At 45.1% G+C, this 22,061-nt stretch overlaps 1 protein-coding gene across 1 annotated transcript in view; it reads right to left on the reverse strand.

The window, feature by feature from the left end:
• The window catches only part of LOC143928824 (thyrotropin-releasing hormone receptor-like), a 70,463-nt gene that overhangs the window by 17,362 nt on the left and 31,040 nt on the right, over positions 1-22,061 (reverse strand). Inside the window, exon 3 of the mRNA XM_077453371.1 lies at positions 17,083-17,506. Coding sequence (XP_077309497.1) covers positions 17,083-17,506 — 424 coding nt within the window. The remainder of the gene's footprint in view (positions 1-17,082; positions 17,507-22,061) is intronic.

The following is a 22,061-nucleotide window of genomic DNA, read 5'->3' on the forward strand; positions in this document are numbered from 1 at the left end:
CATGCTCACCTCCAGGACTTCCCCAGAGCCTCTCCCATCCTCTGGAACTCTCTGCCCCAGTATGTCCGGTCAGCCCCTACCCTGATATCCTGTGGTCCGCGAAAACTCACTTATTCCGTGAAGTTTACCTTAGCAGAGAATGGATTAAGTTAAAAAACTTCCTGCCTACAGAACCATTTTAAATAAAACCTTTCCTTTTTCTTTTTTTTTTTTCATTTAATTTAATTAAAATACCTAATTTTCTGATGTCATCACTGGATCTCTGTGCTTCTCTATTTAATGCAGGCAGATCATGACTGGTCATCACATAGCTTCCTGAAATCATCCCAACACCCGGCCTCAGTGTGCAGCGAAATCAGAGTAATGCCGCGTACACACGAGCGAATTGTCCGGTGTACTTAGTCCGGCAAACAATCCGGCGGATAGTCCTGCGGACTTTCTACCGAACGGACTTGGCCACACACGGAAACACAGAAAGTCCGGCGTTTGCTAGCGCGATGACGTACAGCACGTACGACAGGACTAGAAAAAGGAAGTTCAATAGCCAGTAGCCAATAGCTTCCTTTTCGTACTTGCTTCTGAGCATGCGTCATTCTTACTAGCATACTGACGAATGTATTGTCCGCTGAAACCCAAGTCCGGCGGAAAGATTGGACTGCAAAAATACTTTCTAAACCGCCAGACTTTACGCTGGAAAAGTCTGCTGAAGCCCACACACGGTCGTCCGGTGAAATGCGTTTCGGCGGACTAAGTACGCCGGACAATTTGATCGTGTGTACGCGGCATAAGTCATTTCAGTACAGGAGAGGAACATGTACAACTGTGCAAGACCGAAGATCTTTTTATTATATTAAAAATACTGAAATAGAAATTCACCACCATGACTGTTCTGCAGGAGGAAAAAGGCGCCGCTCCATCGTGGCTGCATTATTTTTTTCCCATGATCCCATGGTTCCGCAAGCATGGGCTTATTACCACCGAGCCGTGTGTCTCTGTGTGTCCGGAAAGGACTTCTCCCTGGTAATTATAGAGTGGAGAATCGATATGTTGCATCTCCGTTCTCCGGCTTCCCTCATCTCTCAGCAATTTCTGCTCTTTGATGTTTTGTGCGTGGAATTCACCGCCTGGCTGGCTTTTATCTGCTACTCCAAGTTGGATGGAGCTCAGCGGAGTCCCTGTGTTCTCTCCCAGCGCCTCGCTGCGTGGAGAGCGCTAAAACTTCATTTGTGGTGAAAAATAGAAGAGAGAGAAAACCAACAAGGTACTCACATCAAACACGCCGAAACAATGTTACTTAATGCTGAGCTCCATATAGAACACAGAGATCCTGAGCGAGGAAATGACTCTCTTCACATGAATCAGAGGAGAGCCGAGCGAAATGGACAAGAGAATTAATAAGAGCGTGACATACTACGGACCCCACTATCAAATACCGGGGTGAGGCCCCCAATATCTGACTCTCCTCTCCTGAAATACTCTGCTCTGCTGGAGGACTCTGCTTCTTCCTCTAATGTCGCGTACACATGATCGGAATTCCAGGCAGAAAAAGACCGATGAGAGCTTTTCATCGGAAAATGCGACCGTGTGTATGCTCAATCGGAATTTAGCTGTCCGAATTTCCGCCAGCCAAAAATTGATAGCATGTTCTCAATTTTCCCGACGTGTGTAATTCCGATCGTGTGTATGCAATTCCGACACGCCAAAAATCACGCATGCTCAGATTCAACTATGAGACAGAAGCTATTGGCTACTGGCTATTGAACTTCCTTTTTCTAGTCCCGTCGTTCGTGTTGTACGTCACCGCGTTATAAACGATCAGAATTTGATGTGACCGTGTGTAGGCAAGACAGCTTGAGCCGAATTCCGTCGGAATTCCTTCGGGAAAACCATCAGAGCTTTTTCCGACGAGAATTCCGATCGTGTGTACGTGGCATTACTCTCCTCTCCTAAAAATACTCTGCAGTACTGGAGGACTCTGCTCTTTCTTCTATCTTACTCTCCTCTCCTGAGTTACTCTGCACTGCTGGAGGACTCTGCTCCTTCCTCTAACTCAACTCTCCTGAAATACTCTGCTCTGCTGGAGGACTCTGCTCCTTCCTCTATCTATCTCTATCTTCTGAAATACTCTGCTTCTTCCTCTAACTCTCTTCTCCTGAAATACTCTGCTTCTTCCTCTAACTCTCCTCTCCTGAAATACTCTGCTCTGCCGGAGGACTCTGCTCCTTCCTTTAACTCACATGTCCTGAAATACTCTGCACTGCTGGGGGACTCTGCTCCTTCCTCTATCTATCTCTATCTCCTGAAATACTCTGCTCTGCTGGAGGACTCTGCTCCTTCCTGTAACCCTTCTCTCCTGAAATACTCTGCACTGCTAGAAGACTCTGCTCCTTCCTCTCTCTTACTCTCCTCTCCTGAAATACTCTGCACTGCCGGGGACTCTGATCCTTCCTCTAACCCTTCTCTCCTGAATTACTCTGCACTGCTACAGGACTCTGCTCTTTCCTTTATCTTACTCTCCTCTCCTGAAATACTCTGCACTGCTGGATGACTCTGCTGCTTCCTCTATCTATCCATCTCCATCTCCTGAAATACTCTGCACTCCTGGAGGACCCTGTTCTGAGAGTATACATAGGTTACAATCATAGGGATGTTTCCTTGCCCTCACTTGGTGTATGCTAATTGCAGGCCATCGAGCAAGTATTAGAGGAAGAGACCAAGGATGAGCTAAAGGTTCAATCCGAACCTTTTGTCTGTTCAGTCCCGTACTCAGTGGAAGTCGACCATCCCCGTGTAAACAAAGGGGCGGTGATAGCAGTGATATCACTGCCTTTATATGACCACATTTGGGCAATTATGTCACTGCTATCCCTGTCCCGCTATCCCTGTCCTGCTATCCCTGTCCCTTCCCTTATGCACCAGTTGACAGCTTGGGGAGTTGTCATTCAGCTAGTGGTACCGAGATTGGTTGAGTGCCCCAGGACATTTTTTTTCCTGCAATCTAGCGGGCATCATGATCGACAATGGGTTTACAATGAGTGATATTTTGGGGCATTACTATTTTTTTTTTAAAGGGCCTGCTTATTATTAAAGGAGGCTTTCAGATTCCACTAAGACCCCTGCTTGCAGACCCCCACAACCACCAGCCAGGGTTTAGGGGAAGAGGCTCTTGTACCCAACAACATAGGGACAAAGTGTTTTGCCAGGGGGATCCCTCTCATGTTGAGGGCATGTGGTGTCCCCACCCCTTATTGGCCAGCCAGGCTGCATGCTCAGAGTAAAGGTCTGGTATGGAGTTTTAGGTGGACCTATTTTATTTTTGCATTGGGATCCCCATGGATGTGTTCTGTTTTTTTTTTGTTTTTTGTTTTTTTTAAAGAAGCTGTCAGTGAAATATCCTTTGCGGGCAATCTTAAACACTTTTTTTTTTATCACTTGATTTCATGGGGGTTCGCGTTACTTCCTGAACTTCTTGAACGTTTGTTGAACAACACTCAAACTGAACCCTATTGAGCATCTCTTCTCTAGTAGAGACAGCCGGGCATTTAACGTTCTCAGATAGAGTTCAGCAAAGGCAGCTCATGCATGTCTCTCAGTCTTATTGTACTTGTAAATGTTTGTATCTCTTAGGCCGCGTACACACGCGGGGACTGTTCGCCCAACTTTGTCCGTCAAACAGTTTCGGCAAACAGTCCGCTCAAACTTAGCATGGACGGACATGGCCACACACGACGGACGAACAGTTTGCTGAAACCGTGCGCGATGACGTGAACGGCACGTACGACGGGACGAAAAATACGACGTCCTATACACTGCATTATAGCTTTCGGCGTGAAAATCCTTTCTGAGCATGCGCGAGACTTAGTTGGCCGAACAAGCCTACACACGAGCGAACAGTCCGCTGAAACCTTGTTTCAGCGGACAGTTTTTCGGAATTTCCGTAAGACCTTGTTCGTCCAACTGTCCGCTGAAACTGTCCGCTGAAGCCCCACACACGAGCGGACTGTCCGCCCAAACACTGTTCAGCGGACAAGGTTGGGCGAACAGTCCGCGCGTGTGTACGCGGCCTTAAACCTCCAGCAGGTCAGGAAACGCTCTGATACGATTGGCCCACCATGACCCGATCTGAGAGGATCAGCCAGCTGTCTTTACCTCTTTATCTCCCGGACTTCACCCCATATCCCTGACAGAACTCTGCCTGTCCTTCTCTCTATAGCTAATCTGTAATCCTAGGGGACCTGTCATCAGATATAAGTGCAGCATGCTCAGCAATATGTAAGTGCAACACATCAAGGTATGTATTACCTAGGGTTGCCACCTGTCCAGGATTCACCCTCACAGTCTGGGTTTTAAATCACGTGTCCGGGTTTCAGCCCACCTGAAACCCAGACCTATTTTTAAGACAGGAATGTGGCTAGGAACAGAGCTTGACAGGAGGGTGAGGGGGCACTATGTGCGCCACATTACTATTCTCTTTGGAGTGCCCAAAGGTGTCCCAGGTCTGTTACAATCCTACAGTGTATATTAAAACAATACATTTACTGAGCACTGCTAAAGTGTTTGGGTTTGGCTTGAAGAAAAAGTGACGACCCTAGTATTGCCTCTCACTGAGATCACAGTACTCCCCCAGATATCTCCAAAAGGTTAGCACCATCTTTGTTCAGACATTATCCAGGGTCACCATCTACTTCCTGGACTGAGATGCCGAACCAGAGATGACACAATCATGTAAATCCGGTCAGGGCCAGGACAAGGGTGGGCAGGAGGGACGCAGTGGTTTACTGGGTGTAGGATCCTCTAAGCTTGCACATCATGAGCAGGGGAGGGGCGCAGTTTGGCATTTTTGTCCTGGCTGCCACTGATCCTGGTGCCCCTCACCTTGTAAGGAGCATGAAAATTGCAGTCTGATCCCTGGGGGATGAGGAGACTAAGGAAATGATTCCCCCTGCTTGCAGCAGACTGAAGACATCATCTCAGCCTAGGCAAAGTCACATGTTTATAGTACGGTCACTCTACAGGAGGACCGTGCGACACAAGCGTCTTCTTAAAGAGGAAGTAAACCCTAATGGGCTTTACTTCCTCTTTTTCTCCCTGCAAATTAAAAGCATAATGGGGTAGTATGCATTGCATACTATGCCCATTATGTGACACGTACCTGCAAACGAAGCCCTCAATGTCCCCTGTGCAGGCTGCATCCATTTTCGACCCTCTTCCTTCAGGGGGCCAGGGACTCCGGCTCTGTGACTGGCCGGAGCCATGTGACATCACTCCCTCACGTGCACGTGGGAGCCATCAGTAACGGCACGTGCTGGGGGAAGAAACGGTACGGAGGTCTGTTTCTTCAAAGCACATGCACAGATTACATCATCGGCGCACTACAAGTGAAATATCTCCTAAACGGCGCAGGTCTAGGCGATATTTCCTGTACCAATAGGTAAGCCTTATTCTAGGCTTACTTTTAGTTAAAAGTCACTAGGGAGGGTTTACAACCAGTTTAAAGCAGAGCTCCACCCTAAACTGGAAGTTCTGCTCAGCGGATTCCTCCCCCCCTCCGGTGCCACAATTGGCACCTTTCAGGGGGGAAGGGGGTGCAGATACCTGTATAATACAGGTATCTGCACCCATTTCTGGGCATAGCTAGCCGCAGAATAGCCGCAGATGCCCACCCCCGTTGTGTTCTGGGAAACAGAACACAACGGGGACCAGTGAAGAAGCACAGTGTGGCTCGCGCATGCGCAGTAGGGAACCGGGCAGTGAAGCCGCAAAGCTTCACTTCTTGATTCCCTGACAGAGGATGGTGGCAGGGACAGCCGAGAGACGAGTGATTGCTCCTCATCTGCTGCCAACATCACAGGCACCCTGGACAGGTAAGTGCCCATTTAATAAAAGTCAGCAGCTGCAGTATTTGTAGCTGCTGGCTTTTAATAATTGTTTTACGGTGGAGCTCCGCTTTAAGGCGTATGGAGCTGGTTCACATATCTCCATTGCGGCTGCAGAGCGGCTTGCACAGGAGTGCTGTGCGTCTTTGTTTTTCTGATTCGTCCCTGAAAAGGAGAACAGAAACTCACCGGAACCCCTGTTGCGAGCCGCATCCGTCGGCGGTGTGAACCCAGCCCTAAATTGCAACTTTATTGTCCGCAGACCCGGCAGTGTTTGATGAGGATAATAACGCTGGGTGAGATGAAGGTAAGAATGGCGCAGACAGCCCATCAAGCTGCGCACGACTCCATCTGATGCGATTCGTCTTTCTTTTACCTCCGGCCTCCCGGTGAATGAAGATGAAATTTTATCTCCTTCCGCCTCAGCATTCAGTAATGTTATTCATAAGAGAAGAGACATTAAAGAGCCAAACAATGTAATCTGCCGGCAGGGGGGACATCGCGCTGCACTTCGCCGCCACTTGAAAGCGCAGCCCTCTCCCGGCACATCAACTAATAAACAATGGCAGCCGGGGGAGAGCGATAATTGGTAATAGAATTCTGCTCGCTCCTTGCAGGGTAACCTGTCACCGCCTGTTCAGAGATTCCCATTCTAATTTCTAATTTTATCCAACGCCGTCAGATGTGGCCGCAGATTAAAGGGAAGCTCTGCTTCCCCCCTGCGCTGACACGGCTTAAAGGGGCACTCCATTTTTAGACGAGGGCAGAATTTTACTATTTTATTTCTTCCGTGCTTCCACATCTGCAGGGTCCCCTCATTCTGCTGTTCGTTTTTATTCTAAACCACACCCCCCTTTCTTAACCACTTGACCTCTGGAAGATTTACCCCCCTTCAAGACCAGGCCACTTTTTTTGCGATACGTCACTGAGTTACTTTAACTGACAATTGCACAGTTATGCAATGCTGTACCCAAATAAAATTTATGCCATTTTTTTTTTCAAACAAATAGAACTTTCTTTTAGTGGTATTTGATCACCTCTTCGGTTTTTTGTTTTTTTTTTGTTTACAAACGTTTTTTTATTGAGGCAAAGGAAAATATACAGTCATAAAACAGTACATAACATAATATTAATGTCTTGTGGACATTATGGAAATCAAAATAGAGAACAAAAAATTTCTAAGCATAAGAGAAAGTCATAAAAAAAAAAATAAATAGAGATCATTAACCACTTTCAGACCGGACCATTTTGCGCGGTCGTGCGACATGGCTCCCAAACAAAATTGACGTCCTTTTTTTCCCACAAATAGAGCTTTCTTTTGGTGGTATTTGATCACCCCTGCGGTTTTTATTTTTTGCGCTATAAAGAAAAATAGAGCTACAATTTTGAAAAAAAAAGCATTATTTTTTACTTTTTGTTATAATAAATATCCCCCAAAAATATATAAAAAAACATTTTTTTCCCTCAGTTTAGGCCGATACGTATTCTTCTACATATTTTTGGTAAAAAAAATTGCAATAAGCGATTATTGATTGGTTTGCGCAAAAGTTATAGCGATTACAAAATAGGGATAGTTTTATAGCCATTTTATTAATAATTTTTTATTATTTTTTTTTTTACTAGTAATGGCGGCGATCAGCGATTTTTATTGTGACTGCGACATTGTGGGGGACCCATCGGACATTTTTGACACATTTTTGAGACCATTGTCATTTATACAGTAATCACTGCTATATAAATGCAGTGATTCCTGTGTAAATGACACTGGCAGTGAAGGGGTTAACCAGTGGGTGGCAGTGTAGGGGTTAAGTGTTCCTAGGGATGTGTTACTAACTGTGGGGGGGTTGGGCTTTCATTTAGTGAACACTGATCTCTGCTCCAATCACATGGAGCAGAGATCAGCGTCACTAGTTGCTAGGCAGAATGGAGAAATGTTGTTTACAACGGCATTTCTTCATTCGGCCGCTCCGTGAGACGATCGCGGGGATGCCCGCAGCGATCGAGTCCGCGGGTCCCGCGACCGGACTCACGGGGGTCCCGACCAGCGCGGGAGCGCGCCGCCGGCGGCGTGCTCCCGATGGCAGGGCGGCAAATTTAAAGGGACGTACATGTACGCCCATTTGCCTGCCCGTGCCATTCTGTCGACGTACATCGTCGTGCGCTGGTCGGCAAGTGGTTAATATCTGACATAACATATACAGGGGTGAACTGACAACTCATGGGGCCCCCGGGCAATAGGAGATTATGGGGCCCCCAGGCAATAGATTATGGGGCCACACAGTATACATACACACACACACACACACACATACAGTATACACACAGACACACAATATACACACACAGTATACACACACAGAATACACATACACACACTGAAAAAATACTGGAGAGGCGGGGCAGCTATAATCTTGGGATTTAAAAAAAAAAAAACACAGATTTTTACATACTGTCCTTGGTTTTATTGAGGCTGGCAACCCTGATGGGGCCCCTTAGTGGCATGGGGACCTCGGGCAGTGCCCGAGTGCCCGAATGGTCAGTCCGCCCCTGAACATATACCTACAAAAGTAGGGGGAAGGTATACCTGCGAGTATTACTTATGCAAGGTCTGGTAACCTATTTTTAGCTCTATAAACAAAAAAAAAAAGACCAACAGTTTTGTAAAAAAAAAAAAAAAAAATTCTGCTATAAAACATATCCAATAAAAAAATTTGAAAAAAATCGAATTTCTTCATCAGTTTAGGTCACTATGTATTCTGCTACATGTTTTTGGTAAACAAAATCCCAATAAGCGCATATTGATTGGCTTACACGAACGGTATCACATGGGTAAAGAGCTGCGTCATTGGCTGTTTACTGAAATCTGGGTCGTGCTGTGTCCCAGGGACACGACGCGCCCAGGATTGCCGCGTTGCGCGCCCTTGTGGGCGTGTGAGAGCAGTGAGACAGGGACAACGTCATATGACGCTGTCCTAAAATGAGAGGTGATCCCACCCACTGTCATTTTACTAGGAGTAAGGCCGGCCATACACCACGATTCGAATCTTGGCCAGATCAGCAGGAACTCAGCTGAGATCTGAACTATTAATGGGTAGGCTGAATGTACCAAGTTAATTGATCGATCGATCGACTTGGGTACAACCAGCCTGCCTGATTCTCTTGCGATTATCGCTTGTGGCAGGATATCTTCCCCCCGCCAGGAGAAGACAATTGCTGATTCCCCTGTCAGCACTGTCTGTGTTGATTGGGGAATCATGCAGATTTCTTTCCTGCAACCCATTTTTTCACCAATTTGCAATCTGCCCAAAGGCCCACTCCAAAGGAACCTCTAGAAAGGTAGGAATTTAAAAAAATATATATTTGTAGGTATGTTGTGTGAATGGGAACACATAACAAACATAATTTGGGGATTTAAACAAATTTGAAGGCAAAAGTGCAACTACACTTAAGCCCTGATGAAGAGAGTTAAGCTAAAACCCCAGAAAAGCATTAGCTTGGTAAACTATCATTGTTATGATTTTATAAGTGAAAGAAAGCACATGCGCAAAAAAAAACAATAATGGCTGAATGAATACTTGATAAACGTTGAAGGAGGGCTGCATGTCTTACAGCTAACAAAGCTGGATAAAATCGCCAAAATTCAAAGACAAATCACACACATCAAAATCAAATCTGTGCAAACATATAAAGTGCTATACTAGAAATTAAAAGAAATTCAAAGAAAATAAAATTATAGGATATTGGGTGTCTAATAATAAAGTGCTGAGTAAAAATCCCATAAAATGTGCTAAATGCAGATAAAATAACAATTCGTACTAAGAAAAATTCCCATAAAAAACATAAATTAATTAACTATAAAATATTGTGACAACCGAAATAAATGCTAGGTGATAAATGAAAAATCCAGGACCCCTGATGACGTCAGATGTTTCCTGACGAAACGCTTAGGACCTTCCAGTTATAAATTGTTATTTGATCTGCATTTAGCACATTTTGTGGGATTTTTTACTCAGCACTTAATTGGTAGTCATCTGATTTTATTTTCTATTATTTTATTGTCTTTGAATTTCCTTCAGTTTCTAGTTTAGCACTTAATATGTTTGCACAGAGTTGATTTTGAGGAGCGCGATTTGTCTTTGAATTTTGGGGATTGTAATGATTTTGTATTCGATTTTGGTTTTCACAGTGTGATGCGTCAATTCTAAATTCAGTTACCTCTACTATGAACTAAGGTGACAATGAAAGCCCTTTAGTGTGCGGAAACTGCCAGCCCAGATCATGATTGTGTGATGATAGTGAAGGCACAACCTCCCATTTAGGTCCTCAGTACCTGCAGGATGGAAGCAGGTTAGGATGTGATATAAAATCTGAAATAATCTTTGCAACACATGTGACCAACCATGAAGGGATGTTTCATTTTTTCCAGTGCAAAATCCAGTTTAAGACACTGGCATAGATTGCCTAGATGATGCTTTGTCCGCCATCCATCAACTTGTCAAGTCAAAGCCAAAGCTTAATATAGTAATTAAATCAAAGGCTTGATAATTAGAATCTGTCTGCAAGCCAGAGTATAATCACAATTTAATTATATGTTGTATAACATTAACTATAATTGGACTTTGACATTTAATTAGAATGCACGCCACCTTGATTACACAAAGTGGTAAGATGCAATATAAATGCTTCATCCACCTCGCCAGTAGGTGTTGGCGGTTCTGTGCTGTGCTGGTGCCTGAAACATGTAGGCAGGCAGATCATGCCTGGTGGGAGAGGTTGGCATCATGTTCATAGCATTCTGAAAAACATCCCAGTACCCTGCCTCAGTACTCCTCCCAAGAGCCCTCAGTATTAATGCAAGCAGTGGATAGAGATATGCAAATATCAAAATGCCTTGATGGGTGGATGTCAATCTGGAGAAGTGGGTGTTCCTAGGCAGGTTGTATTTGCATGCATCCCGCCCCAGGTAACGCCCACATATGATGATGATCCTCCATGATTGATTGAAATGAAATCCAATGAATGAAAGGGGTGGGCCAAGGACAAGCAAGCTGGGGAGGAAAGGGCTAGATAACGCTGCATGTCCTACATGCAGGAAATGAGGCATTCTAATACACATTGTGAGAAGCTTACAGTGTGCAGTGAAATTAGAGTAAGCAATTTCAGTCCAGGAGAGGAGCAACTGTGCAAGACCAAAGTGGGTGCTGGAGGGCAGATTTAACACCTATACTGAACCCCCGAAAACCTAATCACTTAGGTTACATGAAAACATTCCCTAAATCCCAACCTAGACCATAAGGCTTCATTCACACCTGAGTGTTTCCTAAGGCTTGGTTCAGACCAATGTGTGCACATTGTGTGTAAGATGGTTTATTCATTCCAATAGGCTGCCCTACCCAGTTCCGGAACAAGGTCTTCTAGAGTCCATGGCGGACATGCCAAACCATGCCCCCCCCCTTAAGATGTATGAGCATTATGTATCAGTAAAAATCCTCCCCATCCTCAGAAAAACTCACCCCCCCCAGCACAAATCTTCTACCGCTAAAATTTCCCCTCCCAGTGCACATTTTCTCCCCCACCCAGCTCAAATATCCATTTAATCCCCCTTCTAGCTCAAATCCCCCCCCCCTTCCAACACAAATCCCCCTAAATCACCACTCTAATGCCCCGTACACACGATCGGAAATTCCACCAGCAAAAGACCGATGAGAGCTTTTGGTCGGAAAATGAGACCGTGTGTATGCTCCATCTGAATTTTGCTGGCGGAATTTCCACCAAAAAAAGATTGATGCCGCGTACACACGAACGGAAATCCCGCCAGCAAACGTCCGATGTGAGGTTTTGATCGGAAAATACCACCATGTGTATGCTCCATCGGACTTTTGCTGATGGAATTCCCGCCAGCAAAAGATTGAGAGCAGGTTCTCTATTTTTCGGTCGGAAAAAGTTCTGATCGGAAATTCCGATTGTCTGTAGCAATTCCGACGCGCAAAATTCCTACGCATGCTTGGAAACAATTTGACGCATGCTGGGAAGCATTGAACTTAATTTTCTCAGCTTGACGTAGCATTGTACATCACCGTCTTCTTGACAGTCGAAAGTTCAGAGAACTTTTGTGTGACCATGGGTATGCAAGCCAAGCTTAAGCGGAATTCCGCTCATGTGTACGGGGCATTACACTATTAGCAGCCCCCCCTTAGTTTCTCTTCCCAGTACTTACCCCCTGTACCCCCCTACCCCCCACCTTCCACTCCTTGTTCCAGCCCCACCAGCAAGAAAGGCGGGGAAAGAAGTCCCTTACCCCTTTTATTAAAATGGAGCTGTGCTGAAGCGCACCAGGCCGACGTGTGAGGGTAAAATTAAGAATGAATTAATGACAATGAGAATTAATGATGCCCTGCATGTCTAAAAAAGAGCAGCGCAGTCCTGTGCGAGTCGTGAAAGAAGGCTATTTTTCATGCATGTCGCACTTGCAGGGTTATTAATTGTTAATGGTATCCGAAATGCGGCAAGACAAATGCGTCAAATGTGCAATTCTCAACGTGCAAAAAGCGACACAGGCTACTTTTACGCACTTGTTGCCCATAGGGCAGCCCATTAAAATAAATGTAGTGCAAAAAGGTGAAGCCCACAACTGCGCATTCCCCGAACATGAATGGGGCCTAAAACTCAACCTTCATGACCCCCATGTTAATGCCATCATATGCTAAGTCATAACAACTTGATATTGTAAATATAAATGTAAATTAAAGTACAAAGTATAAAACATAAAGTTTCACATTTTAGTATAATAACCCCCGGAGGTCTGCGCTCTTCATCTCAAATATCAACAACAATCGAATTTGGGACAATGCGGTTTGAAGCCAGTAAATGATGGACTTTGCCCTCCATTCAGTCTGTGTCTAGACGCAGCGAGTTGGGAATAAAATCTTTTTTAATGTTGAAACACAAACTTGTATCTGAAATAAGAAGATTGGGTGATCGCGCCATTGACAATGGCGTTGCGGAAATAATATTCAATATTATCCATATTCAAATCTCATCTGAATTCCTTGTGATAGATGCGTCGCACTGCGCCCACCCTGACTCACTCATACAAATGGAAATTTTCACCTACAAAGGCCGTCAATCCTGCACCGCCGCCTGAATGAATTTGTCGTTTTACAGAAACAATACAAAGAAAAGACTTTTTATTTCAGAGAATTCTTTTTATATAAATATTCTTTCAAGGATGTTTTTCCCATCGGGAGAGATGGAAATTTGAATCTTTGTAACATGCTCATGACAAAATGGTGAATAAAAAGAATGGAAAGGGCACGAAGAGGATCGGGATGATTAAATGGTCGGCACGTGCAGAAAAATATGCACCGGCGGTAATTATGAGGGAATGAATACATGAATGAAATTACTAACCGCAAGTTTCCTGGGAGCTATACTGATCACTAATAAGATGAATTCAATTGTTCATGTGTAACAGGTCTGCTCTTTCTGCTGGAATTTCTGGGTTTTAACTGGAGCTATGGTGCTGTGACCATTCAGTTCTCCTAATTGATCCACCTTTACTTTGCGAACCAACACATGGCTCAATATTTTTTCCGTGTGTCACTAATCTTTAACCAAGCCTCCCTGCCGCATTGCTTACCTGCAGCCCGGTGCTTCCTGCCTGCCTCCAACTACTAGGTATTTTGTCTCTCCAAGTATGTTCCCAATCGATGTGTCTTCTAGTGACTCCAGTGTGCCAAGTCACTCCAAATGCACTCTCAGTCCCTGTGTCTTCTAGTGACTCCAGTGTGCCCAGTCACCCCAAATGCACTCCCAGTCCCTGTGTCTTCTAGTGACTCTAGTGCACCCCAGTGACTCTTAGGCCCCGTACACAGGATCAGATTTTCCAACAACAAATGTTGAATGTGAGCTTGCTGGCGGAAGGTCCGACCGTGTGTGTGCTTCATTGAACATTTGTTGTCGGACTTTCCGCCAACAAATGTTGGCTAGCACGTTCTCAAATTTTCCACCAACAAATTTTTGTTGTCGGACTTTCCGATCGTGTGTACATAAGTCCGTCGCACAAAAGTCCATGCATGCTCGGAAGTATGAGCCGCAAGTGCTCGTTCTTGCAAAATTAGCATTCATAATGGAGATATCACATATGTCACTACATTCTTAATTGTTGGCCAACATTTGTGTGACCGGGTGTATGCAAAACAAGTTGGAGCCAACAACCTTTGAACAAAAATCAACGGTTTTGTTGTCGGAAAGTCCGATCGTGTAAACAGGGCAAAAGTGTGCTCCCAGTTCCTGTGTTCTTCTAGTGACACCAGTGCGCTCAGTGACTCCAAGGGCTGAGCCCCCGTGTCTTCTAGTGACAAAAGGGACTCCAAGGGCTGAGCCCCCGTGTCTTCTAGTGACAAAAGGGACTCCAAGGGCTGAGTCCCCGTGTCTTCTAGTGACACCAGTATGCATAGTGACTCTAATGCCGCTTACACACGACCAGACTTTTCAACGGACTAGGTCCGACGGAATGAATCCGCTGGACAATTCGATCGTGTGTGGGCTTCATCGGACCTTTGCTGTCTAAAAATCAGACGGACTTTAGATTTAAAACATGTTTCAAATCTTTCCGATGGACTCAGGTCCGGTCGAAAAATCTGTTCATCTGTATGCTAGTCCGACAGACAAAAACCAACGCTAGGGCAGCTATTTACTACTGGCTATAAACTTACTTATTCTAGTCTGGTCGTATGTCATCACGTTCGAATCCGTCGGACTTTGGTGTGCTTGTGTGTGGCCAAGTCCGTTCGTTCAAAAAGTCAGTCAGAACTCTGCCGAAAGTTCGTTGGGAGGAGCCGTCGGACCTAGTCCGACGAAAAGTCCGGTCGTGTGTGCGCGGCATTAGCGTGCTACCAATCCCTGCGTCTTCTAGTGACTCCATGGAGATATTTGCCAGCACACCATGGATCGACAAGGTAGTGTATAAATGTATTGTATTGCACTATCCCAACACAAAGCAGTGCAATGTTTCCGAAGCGACGGATGTGATCACATGCCTGAGGAAGGGGCCCTGCATGGCTCCGAAACGTTGCACTGCTTTGTGTTGCGATCATGCAATAAAATCTGTTTGGGTGCTAACTTGTCGCTCCATGGTGTGCTCCATTGTAACTTTCCGAACCAATTCCCAGTTGGTTGTTGCTACACACCCAAATCTTTTAGAGCTTATCCAGGAACGTGTGCGAAGGGAATATGAAGTATTTCTAGTGACACCAGCATGCCCAGTGACTATTAAGTGTGCTCTCAATCGCTGTGCCTTCTAACGACGCGACTGCACCCAGTCACTCTAAGTGTACTCCCAATCCCTGTGTGTTCTAGTTACTCCAAGTGCGCTGAGTCCCCCGTGTCTGCTAGCAACACCAGTGCATCCAGTGACTCTAAGTGTGCTCCCAATGCCTGTGTCTTCCAGTGACTCCAGTGCACCTAGTGACTCCAAGTACTCTCCCAGTCCCCATGTCATCCATTGACTCCCGTGCACCCAGTGACTCCTAGCATGCTACCAGTCCCTGGGTCTTATAGTGACTCCAGTGCACCCAGTGACTCCAAGCGTTCTCTGAGTCCCTGTGTTTTCTAGTAGCACCAGTGCGCTCAGTGAAACCAAATGCACTCCTAGTCCCCGTATCTTTTAGTGACACAGGTGCACCCAGTGACTCCAAGTACGCTCCCAGTCTTCATGTCTTCTAGTGACTCCAGTGCACCCAGTGACTCTAAGCTAGCTCCCAGTCACTGTGTCTTCTAGTGACACAGGTGCCCCCAGCGACTCCAAGTATGCTCCCAGTCTTCATGTGACTCCAGTGCACCCAGTGACTCTATGCATGCTCCCTGTCACTGTGTCTTCTAGTGACACAGGTGCCCCCAGCGTATCCAAGTACATCCAGTAAATCCTAGTGCATTTCCAGTCCATGTGTCATCTAGTGTCTTCAAGTGCTTCCTGTGACACCAAGTCCTCCTTTGTGGACTCCATATTATCTAATGACTTTAAGTGTACCTTGTGTACCCTATGACTCCAAGAGCACTCTTGTGGGTCAAGTGTGCCCCTTTCTACCCTGTGTAATTTAGTGACCCCAAGTGTGCAAATGTGTGCCTGTGTCTCAAAACGTGCTCCCTTTCCTGTGCCATCTAGTGTCTCCAAGTGCTCCCTGTGTGCCTTGTGACTCCAAGGGTGCCCCCTGTGCCCCATATTATTTACTGACTTTAAGTGCATCTCTGTGAACCCCATATATGCCCCATGTCTCCAAATGTGCTCTGGTGCACCAGATGTCATCAAATGACTCCAAGTGTACCCTGTGCACCTGTGTTCCTCCATTGTGTTCCTGTGTGCCTTATCTCCATGCAGCCCCCAATTTGCTCCTGCATCAACTGGGCAATCCCTCTGTCACTGGATATAGATCATTGTCCCTGACAATTAGTAGGTAATATACATGAGAGGAAGCCATGGTGAGTACCAAATTTGATGGTGATGCTGATAATTTTTTTAAGGGTCCAAAGACCATTTTGTATGTTAAGCCAACATTAACATCTGCCAATATTTTCTTTTAATGTTTGGAAGCCATGGAATGGTCTGTGCTCCTATTGGGGGAGCTCTACTCTCACTTTCTGTCCCAGGGACCTTGACATCAAAGGCTGTCACCATTGCAGGACATTAGAGAGAGTGTCCCCAACAGCCTTTTTAGTTCACTTATCCTTTGCATGTGTGATCTCCTGAAATGTCTGGCATGGGGCATTGCATTACCCCAAGCTTTGAAAGCTGATGGGTAGAAGTAGTGGTACTTTTATTGGCTTGTAGGAGGGAGCTAAAATTGGCATGATCAGTGTGGTCATATTCATCAGCATACAACCAGCAGGCAAAATATGACATTGAGTTGTGCTGTGTGGGGACATGGTACTAGTATAACTATTACTTTACACTTTTTTTAGAAGGTGCAATAGTTCACTCAAGCCCGGACAAAGCTGTATTTCCCAGTTTTGGATGGATTTGAGACAGTAAAATACTTTTGCCAAGTTCTTATTGACCCCCATTGGAGAGATCTTACCTCACTTTCTGCCCCTGTGACAGTAGGACTAAAAATGAAGGCAAAAGTTGTCACTGTGACAGGAAATATATAAAAAAAACAAGTCTCTACAGGTTATTGGACCTATGACAGGTCTACGGCTCAGACCATACCTGCTTCCGGGAGGACAATGCCCCTCTGGGCCGACTGCGGTTGTTCATCTTGTTGCCATCAGGTTCTGCTGCGTTCTTCTCTTTAGAGCTTTTCTCCCTCCACCTCTCCATGGTGCTGTCAGGGTGGCTGGGGATCGGGCTAAGAAATAAGATCCTTCCGATAAGCCCGTACAGGATGGTGGCCACGAAGAGTGGGATCACGTAGAATATGGTAAAGTCTGTTAGGTAAATGGGCAGGTACAGGTTCCGGAAGACCTTGTAGCCACACTCTACTTGTTGGGTTTTGTTCACTTGAATGTCGACCAGGAAAAACCACATCATGCAGTATATACAAGTGAACACCCAGACAATGGCGATGATGCGTTTGGCGCGGGAAACAGTGCAGACTGTCTGGGCTTTCATTGGGTGGCAGATGGCGATGTATCTGTGACAAGAAAAGAATAAAAAAAAAAACAGCATCAGAGTGTTGTACTCAAATGGTGGTATGTTTGGAGGATGCAATTGTTTATCCTGCATCAAGGACCAAGGCCCAGATGATGCTGTGTCCCCGGCTATGTTCTGGGATCACACTGTTATCTTTATGTGAGTTACTGGGCATATGCAGTAACTCAGTAAGGCATTTATTATTAAGACTGGGAGCCCCCTTACCACGTCTCCCCACCACTCTTTTTAGCAGGTACAGGGATCCTGTGACTCACTGGTCACTCAGTTACCTAGCACTGAATGCAATTTAGAGTTCTCATTTTCCTAAAATGTTATCAAAAACCAGGACATTTTGTCAAAATGTCTCAATTATAGCAAAATGCGTTGAAGTAAATTGTGTTTTTTGGCTTTAAAAGTATTCTCAGTGTTTTTTTGTTTTTTAAACTAATAAACTCTCATCTACCAGGCAAACATTGGCCAGTACATTGTTTGGGTAGTAAATGTGCCCTAGCACTTACAAATTTAAAAAATTCACTGGCACTGGCTTCGGATCCCTCAGTGAGGAAGCTGACAGGCTTAGAGAGGCATGCTGACAGGGGAGGCATTGAGGGCAGGATAGGGACAGCCAAACGGCCTGATGTGGCCCTGGGGCCGCAATTTGCCCAGGTCTGGTATATACCTTGGTCCAATGTATTTAAAATCATTATGTACAGTATTTAATAGCATCATGTTGTGGGGATGCAGGGACAGGGAAGCTGGTCAGAGTTGATGGGAAGATTGATGGAGCCAAATACAGGGCAATCTCAGAAGAAAACCTGTTAGAGTCTCCAAAAGACCTGAGACTGGGGCAGAGGTTCACTTTCTAGCAGGACAACGACCCTAAACATCCAGCCAGAGCTACAATGAAATGGTTTAGTTGAAAGCATATTCATGTGTTAGAATGGCCCAGTCAAACTCCAGACCTAAATCCAATTGAGAATCTGTGGCAAGACTTGAAAATTGCTGTTCAGACCCTCTCCATCCAATCTGACAGAGCTTGAGCTATTTTGCAAAGAAGAATGGGCAAAAATGTCACTCTCTAGATGTGCAAAGCTGGTAGAGACATCACCAACAAGACTTGTAGCTGTAATTGCAGTGAAAGGCAGTTCTACAAAGTATTGACTCAGGGGGGCGCCATACAAATGCACGCCACACTTTTCACAAATTTATTTGTAAATATTTTTGAAAAACATTTATCATTTTCCTTTCACTTCACAATTATGTGCCACTTTGTATTGGTCTATCACTTAAAATCCTAATAAAATACATTTACATGTTTGTTAGTAACATAACAAAATGTGGAAATCTTCAAGGGGTATGAATACTTTTTCAAGGCACTTTAAATGGTTGGTAAAACATACTTAGTGGATATATATATATATATATATACTGCACTTTACAGTAAACACCAGACTTTTGCTGTAAGCCTAGAAACATAAACACATGAGCTGATGTATATCTACTACAAAGGAAAAATGTTTCTTTGTAACAACGATATTGTCTGTGATGTGGAGATTCTAAAGAACCTTGCCTGACATTGTTTCACAGGTCTGATCATTGACCTTACTTACAATGCTTTCTAATGCCGCGTACACACGACTGGTTTTCCCGTCAGAATAAACTAAAAGGTTTTTAGTTTCAGTTTATTTAAAAAAAATAAAATAAAAGGTTTTTCCGATGGAGTCCCGCTGAAAGTGTCTTGCATACACACCATCACAAAAAAGTCAGACCGTCAAGAACGCGGTGACGTACAACACGTACGACAGGAAAAGAAAAAGGAAGTTCAATAGCCAGTAGCCAATAGCTTCCATCTCGTACTTGCTTCAGAGCATTTGCCGTTTTTGGTCCGTCGGAACCAGGGCCGTTTTTAAGGCAGGGCAAAAGGGGCAGCTGCCCGGGGCCCTGTCATTGTTATGGGGTCCAAAGCAGCTGCCTCATACTTGCCAACTATCCTGGTTTAAATTCCCTCGTCCCTTGAGGTTTTAGTCCTGTGCTGTGTCCTGATATCTCAGTGTGAAGTGCTGCTACTAATGCTGCCCAGCTCTGCCCTTTTGTTGTGTACAGATGACTCACTTGCAGACCCTGTGTTTACATGTAAATTACCAGCATTTATATGTAAATAGCAGTGCCATTCATTTGTAAATATCGGCGGCCGGTGGCATTGATATGTATTTCTTGCCCCCTGAGGTCATATCCACAGTAATCTCTAGCAGCCAATCAACAAGCAGAAATCATGTGCTGTAACCTCTAGCAACTAATCAGTGAGTCGTAATGTGTGCTGTAACCTCTAGTAACCAGTCAGTGAGCGGTAATGATACACTGTAACCTCTGGCAACCAATCGTAATAGCTGCCTGATCTGATTCAGTAAACTGATTTTGAGTCTAGCTGCTATTTATTGTAGAGTCGGTGGAGAGCAAAACTGCATGGGGGGGGGGGCCTCAAGAAAAGTTTTGCCCAGAGTCCAATCAATATTAAAGACGGCCCTGGTCGGAACAGCATACAGATGAGCGGTTTTCCCGATAGGAATTGGTTCCGTCGTAAATATTTAACACGTGTTCTATTTCTAGATCCGTAAGAATTTTCATCACAAAAAGTCCGATGAGGCATTCACACGATCGGAATATACGATGAAAAGCTCCCGTCTGACTTTTTCTGTCGGACATTCCGCTCGTGTGTATGCGGCATTAGCCTTCCTGCTACCAAGGCCAGAGATAAACAGGTATTATATACAGGCCACCAACGCATGAAATGGAAGCCTGACTCTAAGACCGCGTACACACGGGCGGACTGTTCGCCCAACTTTGTCCGCTGAACAGTGTTTCAGCGGACAGTCCGCTCGTGTGTGGGCTTCAGCGGACAGTTTCAGCGGACAGTCTGTCGAACAAAGTTTTTCGGAATTTCCGTAAGACTGTCCGCTGAAACTTGGTTTGAGCGGACAGTCCGCTCGTGTGTAGGCTTGTTCGACAAACTAAGTCTCGCGCATGCTCAGAAAGAATTTACACGGCGAAGGTTGCATTGCAGTGTATTGGACTTCGAATTTCTCGTCCCGTCGTACGTGCCGTTCACGTCATCGCGCAAGTTTTCAGCGGACTGTTCGTTCGTCGTGTGTGGTCAAGTCCGTTCATGCTAATTTTGAACGGACTGTTTGTCAAACTGTTTGACGAACCTAGTTGGGCGGACAGTCCGCCCGTGTGTACGCGGCCTAACGCAATCAATAATATTTCATGCAATTATTGCATTTGGTGTTAAACAAAGAAGCTTAAAACGCAGTAACTTTCAACATGTGTTTTGTTTTTTTGAACTTGGTTTTATGAAGAATATTGAATAGGAATAAAAGGTCATTCACATATCATGAATTCTGACATGGAGATAGCAAAATCATTGAATTGGCATTAGTCTTCACACAATTCCAGGAATACAAGGACACAAATCCTAAAACATGTCATACTATAGTAAATGTATACATGGATTGTACATGGATTGTACAGGTATAGTAGAAGAAAAGAAAACAAAACTTCAACAAAACAAGAGAAAACAGCTCAACTGTACTTGAACTAAGAGAACAATACCAATATGTTCACCCATGGCCTAAATAAAAATATATCAATCAAAAGAACATAGTGTGTATCTGACTAACCTACATTGTTCATAGCATCAACACCATCCTAAACATGGCTATGGATCGTCATCTGTATACAGGACAGAATTGAATTAAAATGTAGAGGTAGTCTAAGAAGAAGAGTGAGAGATTAAAGAGAGGAGGGAGTCGCTAGTGTCTTGGGTGTCTAGCTACCGTATTTATCGGCGTATAACACGCACATTCATTTTAAGAGGGAAGTTTCAGGAAAAAAATTAAATTTTAAATAAGGAACTTTGAAGCAAAATAAGGGTCAGTGCCCATCTGCAGCCTCACCATTGACATCAATGCAGCCTCATCTGTCCACATCAATGCAGCCTCACCATTGCCATCAATGCAGCAGCCTCACCACTGCCAACAATGCAGCAGCCTCGCCATCACCATCAATGCAGCAGCCTCTCCATTGCCATCAGTGCAGCAGCCTCTCCATTGCCATCAATGCAGCCGCCTCACCATCGCCATCAATGCAGCAGCCTCTCCATCGCCATCAATGCAGCAGCCTCGCCATTGCCATCAATGCAGCAGCCTCTCCATTGCCATAAATGCAGCAGCCTCTCCTTTGCCATCAATGCAGCAGCCTCACCATCGCCATCAATACAGCAGCCTTGCCATTGCCATCAATGCAGCAACCTCTCCATTGCCATCAATGCAGCAGCCTCGCCATCACCATCAATGCAGCAGCCTCTCCATTGCCTAAATGCAGCAGCCTCACCATCGCCATAGATGCAGCAGCCTCACCATTGCCATCAATGCAGCAGCCTCCCCATCGCCATAAATGCAGCAGCCTCTCCATTGCCATCAATGCAGCAGCCTCGCCATCGCCATCAATGCAGCAGCCTCTCCTTTGCCATCAATGCAACAGCTTTACTATTGCCATCA

Source organism: Lithobates pipiens, unplaced genomic scaffold (assembly GCF_037356315.1).
Source record: "Lithobates pipiens isolate NorthernLeopardFrog02 unplaced genomic scaffold, aLitPip1_a1.2 Scaffold_10, whole genome shotgun sequence".
NCBI lineage: Eukaryota > Metazoa > Chordata > Amphibia > Anura > Ranidae > Lithobates > Lithobates pipiens.